This window comes from Rattus rattus, chromosome 6, assembly GCF_011064425.1.
Source record: "Rattus rattus isolate New Zealand chromosome 6, Rrattus_CSIRO_v1, whole genome shotgun sequence".
NCBI lineage: Eukaryota > Metazoa > Chordata > Mammalia > Rodentia > Muridae > Rattus > Rattus rattus.
Window position 1 is genome coordinate 37,428,522 of NC_046159.1, and position 14,601 is coordinate 37,443,122.

Sequence of the window (14,601 nt, forward strand, 5' to 3'; positions counted from 1 at the left end):
ATGATGGTTGGTTCCCATTATATTTGGTTTTTATACGTGGTTTTATATTCTTGGCATTCTTTCCTTTTGGCTTTGTTGTGAGATGCTTAAGATCTTGTCTCTTCTTTGGTGTAGGTACCTTTCTTATGTTGGAATCTTCCTTCTAGGATCCTCTGTAGGGCTGGATTGGTAGATAGAAACTGTTTGAATTTGGTTTTTTCCTAGAATATTTTGGTTTCTCCAGGTATGTTGATTGAGAATTGTACTGGGTATAGTGCCTGGGCTGACATTTGTGCTTCCTTAGAGTCTGCCTGACCTCTGACCTGGCTCTTCTGGCTTTCATAGATTCTGTTGAGAAGTCTGGTATAATTCAGATAGGTCTACCTTTGTATGTTACCTGGCCCTCTTCCCTTGCAGCTTTTAATATTCTTTCCTTGTTCTGTGCATTTAGTATGTTGATTATTATGCGACAAGAGGATTTTCTTTTCTGGTCTCATTTCTTTGGTGTTCTATAGGCTTCTTGTACCTTTATGGCCATCTCTTTCTTTAAGTTGGGGAAGTTTTCTTCTATGATTTTGTTGAAATGTTTTCAGGTCCTTTGAGCTGGGAATCTTCGTTCTTAATGTATTGCAACTATTCTTATATTTGGTTTTTTCATTGTGTCCTGAATTTCCTAGATGTCTTGGGTTAGGAGATTTTTATGTTTTGAATTTTCTTGACAGTTGTGTCAATCTCTTCTATCTTCTACACCTGAGATTCTCTCTTCTACCTCTTGTATGCTGTTGGTGATACTTACACCTGTAATTCCTGACCTCTTTCTTAGGTTTTACATTTCCAGGTTTGCCTCCCTTTGTGTTTTCTTTATTGTTTCTACTTCCACTTTTAGGTCTTGGACTGCTTTATGTAATTCCTTCGCCTGTCTATCTGTGTTTTCCTGCATTTCTTTCAGTGAGTTATTTATCTCCTCTTTAAAGGACTCTATTATCTTCATGAGATAGGATTTTAGGTCAGCTTCCTGATTTTAAAATGTGTTGTGTATTCAGGGCTTGCTGTAGTGGGAGAACTGGGTTCTGATGATATCCACGTATTTTGGCTTCTGTTGCTTATGGTCTTGTGCTTGCCTTTTGCCATCTGGTTATCCCTGGTTTTTGTTGGTTTGGGCATCTCTGTCTGGGGTCTACCTCTTTTGTCCCTGGGTTGCTACAGGTCTCCTGGTAGGCCTATGGCCCTGGCTGTAGAAGATCTCCTGTAGGGCCTTCCAACTAGAGGGTCTTCAGAGGGACAGAGAAGCTGCTGATCTGTTGTCCTGGCTGCAATAGATCTCCTGGGAGTTTTAGATTGTTGGGTCATCAGAGGAGTAGTCAAATTGTTGTCCTGTGTAAAGCTGTTCTCCAGTGGGGCTTATGGAGTGTGGTTTCTATTTCCCTGCTTGGAGCCAAATTCCAAGGAGGCTTTCAGTCTTTTGGGTCAGTTGCCCTGCATGCCACAGAGCCCCCAGGAGGTCTTCAGATTGTGGTGTTGGTTGCCCAGTTACCCTGTGAACAGAGGAACTTTTGGAATGCCTTCAAGCTGGGGTGTTCTGGGTGCAGTGGATCTCCTAGGATGCTTCAGGATGTGCTATCAAATGCTGTGAGTATAGCAGATCTTCTGGGATGCCTCGAGGTATAGTGTCTTCTGGGGAACAGACTAGCTAGCAGTCTGTCCCAGCAGAAAGGAGTGGGCAGAAGGAGAGTGGTATTCAGCAGGTGGGGAGTTTTGGGGTGTGATGGCTTCCCAGGTCCCCTGAAGCTGTGGGACTTCAGGAGGATTCTTACCAAATGCTCCAAGTGCAACAGATCTTCTGGTATGAGTTTAAAGCTGGAATAGTGATATTTTTCCTTTGCCTTCATGCTGTAGCTGTGGTTATATTTCAACAGTATTGCTATGCTATTGGTAAATTAAAACTAAGAAGTCAGGGTTCTGAATATAAAACATGTTTCTAGGATATTGTGATAAAGTAGGAAGATGACCAGGAAACAAGGTCAAGGTGCTGATCTCTTAGAAAGTACAGCCATGTTGAAATACAGGAAATGGGGATTTCAGCCAAGCAAAGGTCAAGAAGACAAGTCTACCTTTCTTCACCAGAATGAAATGCAAGGAGCCATCAAAGAAAAGCTAAAAACTAGCAGGTGGACTTCCTGAGATGGTTCTGCGATGGATAGTTACAGTTAATGACAGATTTGTTTCTTTAGGCAAAACTGAGAAAGTTTTATCTGAGGAAAGATTCCTGCTATATGCTTTTCCTGTTATTGTTAAATATATATAATTATCACTAGGTATTGGTTCAGGCTTTAGAGCAGATTTCTGCAGAACAGCGAAGATGTACTGTCTTGTGATGATGCTATATAGACAAATAAATGATTCCTTAATTATTAATGGTGATTTTATAAGAATTCCTAAAATTATACTAGTAATTATTAAGTGTTTTTACAGAAGGACTGCTATGAGAACTCTGCAAGTGTTTACGTGTCATGAGTTAATTGCTTCTGAGAGAGTAAGTAGGCATCTACAACTTAGAGTACAATCCCAAAGGTTGCAAAACAATTAACCAAACATCATAAAAAGGGAACTAAGGATTTACTATAGGTGCAAGGACAGAAAATAAAATATGAACTGGGTTTATCTTTATGAGACTTCACTAATAACATAGTCACAAAAAAATAAGGTTTTTAACTTTCAATGATCCTGTTGAACTTGTGACAGATAATGAATGTTTAGCTAGATAATTACTCTTAATGAATATGCATGTAAACATTCTCAGTTATAAACTTATTCAATTTATGATTTGAATTTTTTTGAACTTCTAGTAAACTTTTGTTTAAAAAAAAAAAGGATACGTGGATAAACCATGTGATTTATTCTCCTAGAAAAGGTACAAAAGCTAGAAAGGATTACATTTTACATACCATTTGGGAACGTGGCATAGCATTGGGAGTAAAGGCATTGGCAGTAAAGCCATTGAGAGGAAGCCCATTATTATTGACACATCAGAGCAGGAGGAGAGAACAAGATTAGAAGGAGAATGAAAAGTAGAATAACTTAGAAATTACAAGGCAATGTAAAAAATTAAGAGACCAATATGCAGAATTCAGAGCAAAAGGGGGGGTAGAAGCTGCAGAGAAAGCAGAGGAGTAGGCAGACATCTCTCCTTATCATGGGACACAATGGGCCTTTTCTTAATAGCAAGGCAGGCAGGCTTACTCATACTAAAGAGGACAAAGTTTTCTAGTTACATACTTGTGTTTAATTTATTTAGCAATAAAATGATAGAAGCTTTTACTTTCTCTGTGCAATAAAGATTGGAGCTCATTTTTCATCCAGAAAATGAGTTCTGGCTGCACTGGCACTTGGTCTTTTGTCCCATATGCATAAGTAAGCATGGATGTATGTGCATACATATGTAATTATGAGATAAATATATAGTAGGACCCAACTAGTTGAATGGAGATGTATGAATGTGTAATCATGAATTTGTATATTAATTTATGTGCGTTTATCCTTATTGCTTGTGTAAAACTTTTCCTTCTGCTAGTGTGACTCTTTTCTCCTGGTTCAATAGAAGTTTTTGCTCCAAACTTCTAGAATGACAAACAAGAGGGAAAAGGCTCTAGTGATTATTCCCTTACTTAATCCTCTGTGATGAGGTGCTAAATGCCAGAGACTACAGTTTCTGACTTCAAAGGAACCCAGACAGGTCAGCTACAGTAGCAAAGTAACTAAGACTTAAGATAGTTAAACATTTTATTATTAAACAGCAACCCTAAATATTTCTCAAGACTTGCCCCTGCTAAGTCTTCACCCTCCATTACCTCAAAAGGAACCAAGAAAGAAGAATTGCTGGGGCTGGTCCCCTGCAATAAAAGTTTTAGAAAGTTTAATGACTGAAATGACTGCAGACTCCAAAACCTTCTGCTACCATATAGATAACACAAGTATGAAGTTTTTGACTGAGACTTTGGAAGTGAGACACTCACTTTACAAGAGGTGAGGACTAAAATCTGTCCCTGTATTAAAATTGCCATATAAGTCAAATAGCTATCCTCTCTACTAACTTTCTCCAGATAAGTCAAATTCTAACTCATATTTCATATTCCCCTGCATAGTACGTACCAAAGACTTTGTGTTATCATGTATGTGTGACTATAGAAGAGTATGTGCACATGTGTGCATTTGTGTGCACATATCCAAAGATCTGAAACAGAATAACTATTGTTGGCCCTCTGGTTTTCTGCTTGCCTATCTTTCTTAAGCATTTCAGGGGGGGAATGTGAAAACACTAAGGAATAGCCCTCTGGGATTTCCCTAAACCCTCTAGCCTTCCCAGTCATTAGGAGAATAAGCTTTCTTTTTTGCTTGTTTGTTTGTTTTTCAGCCCACGTTTCTTTAATTAATCGTAACACCACCAGTAAATAAAGTAGAAAGATACAAAAGTATGTGTTATTCATCATCTTGAGTGGAGTCATCAAGTCAAGAAAGAAGACAACATCACCTAGGGAACACAAACAACAATCTCAGTACAGTTCTACTGTTTATAACTCAAAAGATTTCCCACCACAGTCCATTAGGGTTTTGCTTTACACATTCAAGGCCTTTGCCACAAGTCAGAGATAATTAAACCAGGCTTAGCTCACTTTTTGATACAATTTCCTCATTTGGGGATCATCTTTCAAATTATAATATGATTATCATGAGGAGGAGCTTCCAGAGAAAGGGCAGTTAACAGGAACACCAGGTAGCATAACCTTGAAGAAAGCATTTCCCTCAGCATATCTCTTTACTGTCTTTTCCTCACCCCATTCTTGCAGTTGTTTCTATCTTGTGGCTTTCTCTTCTTGGTGTTGCCCTGCCTACCTGCTCTGTGAGGCTAACAAATATATCAGCTCTGTAATTAGCTGATTCTATTTCTACTGATTTTTCATTCTTACCACCTAACTTCTTCCCTCTCACAATATTATTTCCATTCTAAGAAATAGTTTCCATTAAATCAAAATAGTGTCTTAGTACGCTATTAGAATTCTTCCACATATCAAGCATTTCCTTTGTGTATGTCAGAATGCTAAGTGATTTACATGTTTTCCTTCTAATTAATTTTAATAGCAATCACAGAGACTGTTAACATTTGCTCATGGGTAAACAGAAAACCAGAGCTCCCTTTCCAGGAAGGACATGGAGTGACAGGAGCCTTGATACAGAGCCATTATGGAAATTAGTATGGCAGCTCCTCAGAAATCTAAATTAGCAGTAGCATCACTTCTGAGTGTATATAAAAGCAATCAAAAACACTATCAGAAAGCTGGCTGGCTAGTTTAGCAGACAAGGGTACCTTCTACCACACCCAATTGAACTGAGTTCAATTCCTGGGGCCCATATACCAGGAAAAGAGATCACTTGTCTCCTGACCCCACATACAATCCATGGTACACATATGTACATGTACACACATGCACACACATACAAAAAACAGGAAAAAATAAAAGTATTTCAAAGAGATACTTGACCCCCATGTCCACCATCATATTATTCAAAATAGTAATATTAAGAATTTTCTTAAACAATCTCCATAGTGAATGTATGAGTAGATCAAAAGTCTCTCTCTCTCTCTCTCTCTCTCTCTCTCTCTCTCTCTCTCTCCCCCCTTCCCTCCCTCTCAGACTTTTAACTTTTTTTTATTTACATTTCAAATGTTATCCCATTTCTCAGTTTCCCATTCATAAACCCCTTTTGCATCCTCCCTGCTTCTATGACGGTGTTCCTCCACCTACCCACCCACCCTTTCCCACCTCCCTGCCCTGGCATTCCCCTACACTGGAGCATCGAGCATTGGCAGGACCAAGGGCTTCTCCTCTCATTGATGCCCGATAAGGCATTTTGCTCTGCCACATATGCAGCTGGAGCTATGGCTTGTACTCTTGGTGGTTCAGTGAGCTCTTGGTTGGTATTGTTCTTATGGGGTTTCAAACCCCTTCAGCCCCTTCAATCCTTTCTCTAAATCCTCCAGTCAGGACACCATTCTCAGTTCAATGGTTGACTGCAAGCATCTACCTCACATCCACCTCAGTATTTGTCATGCTCTGGCAGAGGCTCTCAGGAGACAGCTATATCAGTCTCCTGTCAACTTGCACTTCTTGGCATCAACGATATTTTCTGGGTTTGGTGGCTGTATATGAGCTGGATCCCCAGGTGGGGCAGTCTGGATGGCCTTTCCTTCAGTCTCTGCTCCAAACTTTTTCTCTATATTTCCTCCTGTGACTATTTTCACTCCCCCTTCTAAGAAGGACTGAAGCATCTGGACTTTGGTGGTGCTTCTTCTTGAGCTTCATGTGGTCTTTGGATTGTATCTTGCACAATCTGGCTTTTGAGTTAATATCCACTTATCAGTGAGGGCATACCATGCATGGTATTTTTGAGTGTGATTGGGTTACCTCACTCAGAATGATCTTTTCTAGTTCCATCCAATTTCCTATGAATTTAATGAAGTCATTGTTTTTAATAGCTAATTAATACTGCATTGTGTAAATGCACCATATTTTCTGTATGCATTCCTCTATTCAAGGACATCTGGGTTCTTTCCAGCTTCTGGCTATTATAAGTAAGGCTGCTATGAACATAGTGGAGCATGTGTCTTTGTTATATGTTGGAGCATCATTTGGATATATGACTAGGAGTGGGTCCTCAGGTAGTCCAATTTTCTGAGAAACCACCAGACTGATTTTCACAGTGCAAGTACCAGCTTGCAATCACACCAACAATGGAGGAGTGTTCCTCTTTCTCTTTATCCTTGCCAGCATATGTTGTAACCTGAGTTTTTGATCTTAGCCATTTTGACTGATGTGAGGTAGAATTTCAAGGCTGTTTTGATTTGCATTTCCATGATGACCAAGGATGTTGAACATTTCTTTAGGTGCTTCTCAGCCATTCGATATTCCTCAGTTGAGAATTCTTTGCTTAGCTCTGTACCCCATTTTTAATAGGGTTATTTGACTCTCTGAAGTCTAACTTCTTGAGTTCTTTGTATATATTGGATATTAGTCCTCAGTCAGATGTAGGAAAGGTAAAGATCTGTTCCCAATCTGTTGATTGCCATTTTGTCCTAATGACAGTGTCCTTTGCCTTACAGAAGCTTTGCAGTTTTATGAAATCCCATTTGTCTATTCTTGATCTTAGAGCATAAGCCATTGGTGTTTTGCTCAGGAAACTTTCCCCAATGCCCATGTGTTCCAGATTCTTCCCCAGTTTTTCTTCTATTAGTTTCAGTATATCTGGTAAGATGTGGAGGTTTTTGATCCACTTGGACTTAAACTTTGTACAGGGGATAAGAATGGATCAATCTATAATCTTATACATGCTGACCTCCAGTTGAACCAGCACCATTTGTTGAAAATGCTGTCTTCTTTCCACTGGATGGTTTTAGCTCCTTTGTCAAAAATTAAGTGACCATAGGTAAGTGGGTTCATTTCTGGGTCTTCAATTCTATTCCATTGATCTACCTGCCAGTCTTTGTGCCAATCTCATACAGTTTTTATCACTATTGCTCTGTAATACTGCCTGAGGTCAGGGATGGTGATTCCACCAGAAGTTCTTTTATTGTTGAGGATAGTCCTCACTATCCTGGGTCTTTTGTTACTCTAAATGAATTTACAAATTACTCTTTCTAACTCTAGAAAGAATTGAGTTAGAATTTTGATGGTGATTGCACTGAATCTATAGATTGCTTTTGGCAAGATGGCCATTTTTACAATATTAATCCTGCCAATCCATGAGCATGGGAGATCTTTCCATCTTCTGAGATCTTCTTCAATTTCTTTCTTCAGAGACTTGAAGTTCTTGACATACAGATCTTTTACTTGCTTGGTTAGAGTGACACCAAGATATTTTATATTATTTGGGACTATTGTGAAGGGTGTCATTTCCCTAATTTCTTTCTCAGCCTGCTTATCCTTTGAGTAGAGGAAGGCTACTGATTTGTTTGAGTTAATTTTATAATCAGCCACTTTGCTAAAGTTGTTTATCAGGTGCAGGAGTTCTCTGGTGGAATTTTGGGGGTCACTTAAGTATACTATTTCATTTGCAAATAGTGATATTTTGACTTTTTCTTTTCCAATTAGGATCCCTTTCACCTCTTTGTGTTATCTGATTGCTTTGGCTAAGACATGAGTATTATATTGAATAGGTATGGAGAGAGTGGACAGACTTGTCTAGTCTCTGATTTTAGTGGGATGGCTTCAAGTTTCTCTCCATTTAGTCTGATGTTGGCTATTAGTTTGCTCTATATTGCTTTTACTATGTTTAGGTATGGGCCTTGACTTCTTGATCTTTCCAAGACTTTTAACATGAAGGGGTGCTGAAGTTTGTCAAATGCTTTCTCAGCATCTAATGAAATGATCTTGTGGTTTTTTTCTTTGAGTTTCTTTATATAGTAAATTATGTTGATGGCTGTCTGTATATTGAACCATCCCTGCATCCCTGGGATAAAGTCTACTTAATCATGATAGTGATCATCTCTCAGATTTTTAAAAGGAGGAAAATCTAGTAATTTGCAATTACATGTGTAAAGTGAAAGGATATTATGCTAAGTGAAATAAGCCTCACACAAAAAGGCAAATACTTCATGATCTTACTTGTACAGAATCTAAAAGTCAAATACATGGATGTAGGAAGTAGAACATGGCTGCTCGGCATAGGAAAATGGAGAAATAGAGTTCATCATGTTTAAATGGATATAAAGTTTCAGGTAAGAAAGGTACATTCTGGAGACAGTGTCCACATCTAGGATCACCTTATATACTAATTTGCTGGAGTGTTAATCTTAGCAAGCGTTCTTACCACACTGAAAAAAATTATAATAAAAACAATTTGGGGTATATGATACATATGCTAATAACCTTGCTGTTGATGGTTTCACAGTTGTCCCTCTAAACTCCTGAAGTCATAACTATTAGGCATGAACAAGTTTTCAAAAGTCAACCAATGTCAACAATAGGCGAGGGAGAAAGAGAGGAAGAATCTCTGTTCCACTTCTGCCTAACTCTAAGAGTAGAGTTCTTATCCATTTCCCTCTTTAAACATGTCATATACCTTTACTTGCTACTGATTCTTGTGGGTTGTGTTCCCTTTCCCAGAACCATTGCTAAAATACAAATATGTTCACAGGAGAAACTGGCCTAGTTTAAGGTTTGAATATGAATATGAACTATCCACTGTAGGCGCATTCATATATTTGAACACTTGGTGGTGCTGTTTTGGAAGTCTGAAACTTTCAGGGAGTGGACCCTCAAGGAAGAAAGTAGGTCACTAGGGATAGACATTGAAGTTTTATAGCCAGGACTCACTGTTTGCTCTCTGGTTCATGTTCTGCTAAGATGTGATGGAGTAGGAATATCGGGTATAGGATTCATAACCATGGAGCTGACTTCTATCAAGATACATCCCATCTGTATGGACCATGGAGAAGAGCCAAAACCCTAAAATAAAGGAAACAGTTCATAGAAGGAGTAAGAAAAATGCTGCCTCAGTCATGTCAGTACCATATTTAGTGTAAAATGACACTGCCATGCTTTGTAAATGAACATTTTACTTATTGAAAGAAAACTCATCACAATTCCAGGCATGGCTACCTAACTAACTTCATTCTAGTAAATTATAAAAAGCTGAATGAGCTACACAAAATACTATGGTTGTACACTTTAAACTGACCAAGTAAAAGTTGTATCTCTAATAAGCATATTTTTAAGTAGTATTCATTTTTATGTACATCTGTATCCCCTAGTCTATCTAATGTGCACAATATTTATACAACATTCCCAGAGGCCAGAAGAGGGCATCATATATCCTGGAGCTGGGATTATAGTTAAACAAGTCACCTAATGTGGGGAGCTTAGATAAGAACCCAGATCCTCTGGAAGGATAGTGAGTACTGTTAGCCACTAATGCAGCTCTCCAACCCCTATCAAAAATCATATTTCAAAGGAAGAATCATCCAAAATTTTCAGTTGAATCAAAGTGGACTGTCAGAAGTCTGTCAGCACCAGGGACAACCAGGTAATACCCCATTACTCCATCCATTCTCTGCCTGTCAAGTTCCCTAAAAGTATAATCCACCAGTGGGAGACTGCACCCTGTCTCCTGTGCTCCATTTTTCAGCAAACAACTCTGCCTGCATTCACTTAGGCCTATTCAAAACAGGGAAAACCAGGTAAGACACCCGCTCTTCACCAAGCCCCTGCCTCCTGAGTCTCCTTTAAGGGCACTGAACATGGTAAATTACATCCAGTCCTCTACAATCCATTTTCTGAATTGCTTGAATTCCCAGAACTGCTGGAACCAGTGACAACCAGATGGATAAAGGCCAGCATAAGAACACAATCAACAAGAACCAGAGCACTATGGTACCATGACCAGAGCCCAGCTACCACACTACAGCAAGCCTCAAAAATCCTAACACAGCTAACGCATGAGAAAATGACCTTAAATTCAATATTATTATGATATAGGTCTTTAAAGGGGAAATGACTACATCCCCTCATGAAGTATAGGAAAATACAAACAGGTGAAGAAAATGAATAAAACTTCTCAAGACATGAAAATAGAAATAGAAGCAATAAAGAAAGTATAAACTGAGGAAATTCTGGAGATAAAAACCTTGGGAAAAGAAGAGAAACTACAGACCCAAGTCACCAACAGAATGCAAGAAATGGAAGAGTAAATCTCAGGCATAGAAGGTATAATGTAAGACATGGATACATCAGTCAAAGAAAACGTTAAATCTAAAAAGTTTCTAACATAAAGATCCTGGAAGTCTGTAACACCATTGAAAGACCAAATCTAAGAATAATAGAAATAGAAGAAGAAAATACACATATACAAGATAATATTTTCTACAAAAACATAGAAGAAAATTTCTCTAACTTAAAAAAAGAGGTGCCTATAAATGAGCTTATAGAACACCAAACAAATTGAACAGAAAAAAAGGCCTCCCTTCACATAATAATCAAAACATAAATGTACTGAACAAAAAATAATATTAAAAGGTACAAGGGGGAAAAACCAAGTAACATATAAAGGCAGACCTATTGGAATTACACCCAACTTCTTAACAGAGACTTTAAAGGTCAAAAGGATTCAGCCAATGTCTTACAGACTCTAAGAAACCACAGATGACAGTATAGAGTACTATATCCAGCAAAACTTTCAATCACCATATATAGATAAAACATGTTATTCCATGACAAAACAAATTTAAAAATTATCTATCCACAAATCCACCCCTACAGAAGATACTAGAAGGAAAGCTCCAAACCAAGGAGGTTAACTATATCAAAGGAAACACAGGAGATAAATAATTTCAGATGATAAAAACCAAAAGAAGGGAAACACACACAAATATAGGAAGAAGAAGAAGAAGAAGAAGAAGAAGAAGAAGAAGAAGAAGAAGAAGAAGAAGAAGAAGAAGAAGAACCACTACTATAACCACCAATATCAAAGTAAATAATTAACAATAATTGGTCTTTAATGTGTCCCAACATCAATAATTTCAATTCTCTAATAAAAAGACAAACTACCAGAATGGATAGGAAAACAGGATTCACCATTCTGCTTCATACAGCAGACATTACCTCAGAGTAAAGGGCTGAAAAAAATTTCCATTGAAAAGACCCAAAAAGCAAGCTGTAGTATCCATTCTAATATCTAAAAAAGAAGAGAGTTTCACCAAAAATTAAGGTATGGGAAAGGGCACTTCATACTCACTAGAGGAAAAATTCACCAAGATGACATCACAATTCTGAATATCTATACCCCAAATGTAAGGGCACCCACATTTGTAAAAGAAACATGGCTAAAACTTAAATCGTACATTGAACTATACACATAGTGGGAAAATTCAACAATTCATTCTCAGCAACAGACAAGTCATCCAGACAGAAACTTAACAAAGAAATAATGGAAATGACAGATGTTATGAATCAAACAAACCCAACAGACAGATATCTACAGAACATTCACCCAAACACACACACACACACACACACACACACGCATGTGCACAAACACACACACGCGTGCACATTCTCAGCACCTCACATAACATTCTCCAAACCGATCATTTACTCAGTCACAGAGCAAGGCTCAATAGATACCAGAAAATTGAGAAAACCACCTGTACCTCATCAGACCACCATGGATTAGAAACAACAAACAGCTTACAAACTCATGGAACTGAAAAACTCTCTACTCAATAACCTCTGGGTCAAGGCAGAAATGAAGAAAGAAATAATAGACTTTCTATAATACAATGAAAATCCCCAATATACCCAACTTTATGGAACGCCATGAAAGCAGTCCTAAGAGGAAAGGCCATGGCACTAATTGGCTTCATAAAGAAATTTGTGAGATCTCATACTAGCAGCTTAAAAGGACACTTGAAAGCTCTATAACAAAACGAAGCAAGCACATCCAAGAGTAGATGGCAGGGAGTAATCAAACTGAGGGCTGAAAAAAATAAAATAGAAACAAAGAAACAAAGAAAGAGTTGTTTGTTTGCAAAAACCAACAAGACAGACAAATACTTAGCCAAACTAACTACAAGGCAGAGAGACAGTATCCAAATTAACAAAATAAGAAATGAAAAGAAATCATAACAGACACTGAAATTCAAAAAAATAGGTCTTACTTCAAAATATATACTTCATAAAATTAGAAAATCTAAATAAAATATATGATTTTCTAAGTAGATATGACTTACCAAAGCTAAATCCAGATCATGTAAATAATCTTATTACCCCTAATGAAATAGAAGCAGTCATTAAAAGTCTCTCAACCAAAAAGCCCAGAACCAACTAGTTTTGTGGCAGAATTCTACCAGGCCTTCAAATAAAAACTAATACCAATGTTCCTCAAATTATACCACAAAAAGTAAGCAGAAGTAACACTGCCAAATCCATTTTATGAGGCTACATTAACCCTGATATGTAAACCATCCAAAAACTCAATCAAGAAAGAATTGAAGACTAATTTCCCTTATGAACATTGATGCAAAAACACTAAACTATTCACAAGCTTTGGTGGGTGCACTTCTGGCAGTGGTGACTTGAACAACTAAAGGAAGATAAATGGGCCAAAGTCAGAGTGGTGGCAATGGTCCTGGGGGTGGCAAAAACAAGAAACAGAAATATGAACCTCCTGTCCCAACTAGAGTGGGGTAAAAAGATGAAAAGTGAAGGGACCAGATGCTGCCATCAAACTGTCACTGGCAACACCTCATACACCCAGTGCCACAGAAGTTAGAGAGAATAAAAAACTATCTTCTCATGGAGGAAGAATTCATTAGAAATCAAGAACAGACAAAGCCATTAGAAGAAAAGCTAGAGGAGGAAAGATCAAAAATGTATGATCTTAGGGGGACCCCCATGTCTTTAGGAACCATGGAAGAGATCATTGATGATAATTACACTATTGTGTCCACGTCTGTGAACTCAGAGTACTACGTCAGCATCATTTGTAGACAGGGATCTGCTGGACCTAGGCTGTTAAATCCTGCTCAACCACAAGGTACATGCTGTGATAGGGGTGCTAATGGATGACACGGATCCCCTGGTCACAGTGATGAAGGTGGAAAAGGCCCCCAGGAACCAACACAGGAAACTGGACAACCAGATCCAGGAAATTAAGCAGTATATGGAGCTTCCTCTTAGCCATCCTGAGTATTATGAAGAGATGGGGATAAAGCCCCCTATCTGCCAAGAACAGGTAAAACTCTATTGGCCAAAGCAGTAGCAAACCAAACTTCAGCCACTTTCTTGCAAGTGGTTGGCTCAGAGCTTGTTCAGGAGTACCTAGATGACAGGCCCAAACTTGTTTGGAGCTCTTCTGGGTCTCTGAGGAGCACACACCGTCCATTGTGTTTATTGATAAAATTGATGCCATTGGGACTAAAGGATATGATTCAAACTCTGGAGGTGAGAGGGAATTCAGCGAACAATGTTGGAACTGTTGAACCTGTTGGATGGATTTGATGTGAGGGGAGATGTAAATGTTATGGCCACAAACTGAATAGAAGCTTTGGATCCAGCAGAATCAGACCAGGCAGAAAGATGGAGTTCCCCCTACCTGATGAAAAGACCAAGAAGTGTATCTTCCAAATTCACACAAGCAGGACAACAATGGCTGATCATACAACCTTGGATGACTTGATCGTGGCAAAGGATGACTTCTTTGGGGCTGACTTCAAGGCAATCTATACAGAAGCTGGCTTGATAGCCTTGTGGGAATGCAGAATGAAAGTAAAAAATGAAGACTTCAAAAAATCTAAAGAGAATGTTCTTTATAAAAAAAAAACAAACAAACAAGAAGGCATCCCTTGAGGGGCTTTATCTATACTGACCCATAGTTGCCTTCAGGGAACTTAATGAGTTTGCCCCACCTGGGAAGATGGGAAACTGTCCCAAGGAATCCACTTTCCAGTTGATTTTTGCTAGTAAAAAGCCGGATGCTGTGTAGGCTGTCTCCATCTGTTGTTGGTCATTGCACCATGATACTCTCTGCTTCTAATAAAGGATTGTCCTGGTTTGCTTTCTATTACTGTAATGA

General features: G+C 38.5%; 1 protein-coding gene across 1 annotated transcript; it reads left to right on the forward strand.

Moving 5' to 3' along the window:
* Positions 1 to 13,124: 13,124 nt before the first annotated feature.
* Psmc1 (proteasome 26S subunit, ATPase 1) lies at positions 13,125 to 14,375 on the forward strand. The gene is given in 8 exon segments (XM_032907211.1): positions 13,125 to 13,212; positions 13,215 to 13,290; positions 13,292 to 13,504; positions 13,506 to 13,744; positions 13,747 to 13,869; positions 13,872 to 13,979; positions 13,982 to 14,083; positions 14,086 to 14,375. Coding segments are annotated over 8 exon segments (1,239 nt in total).
* Positions 14,376 to 14,601: the final 226 nt, after the last annotated feature.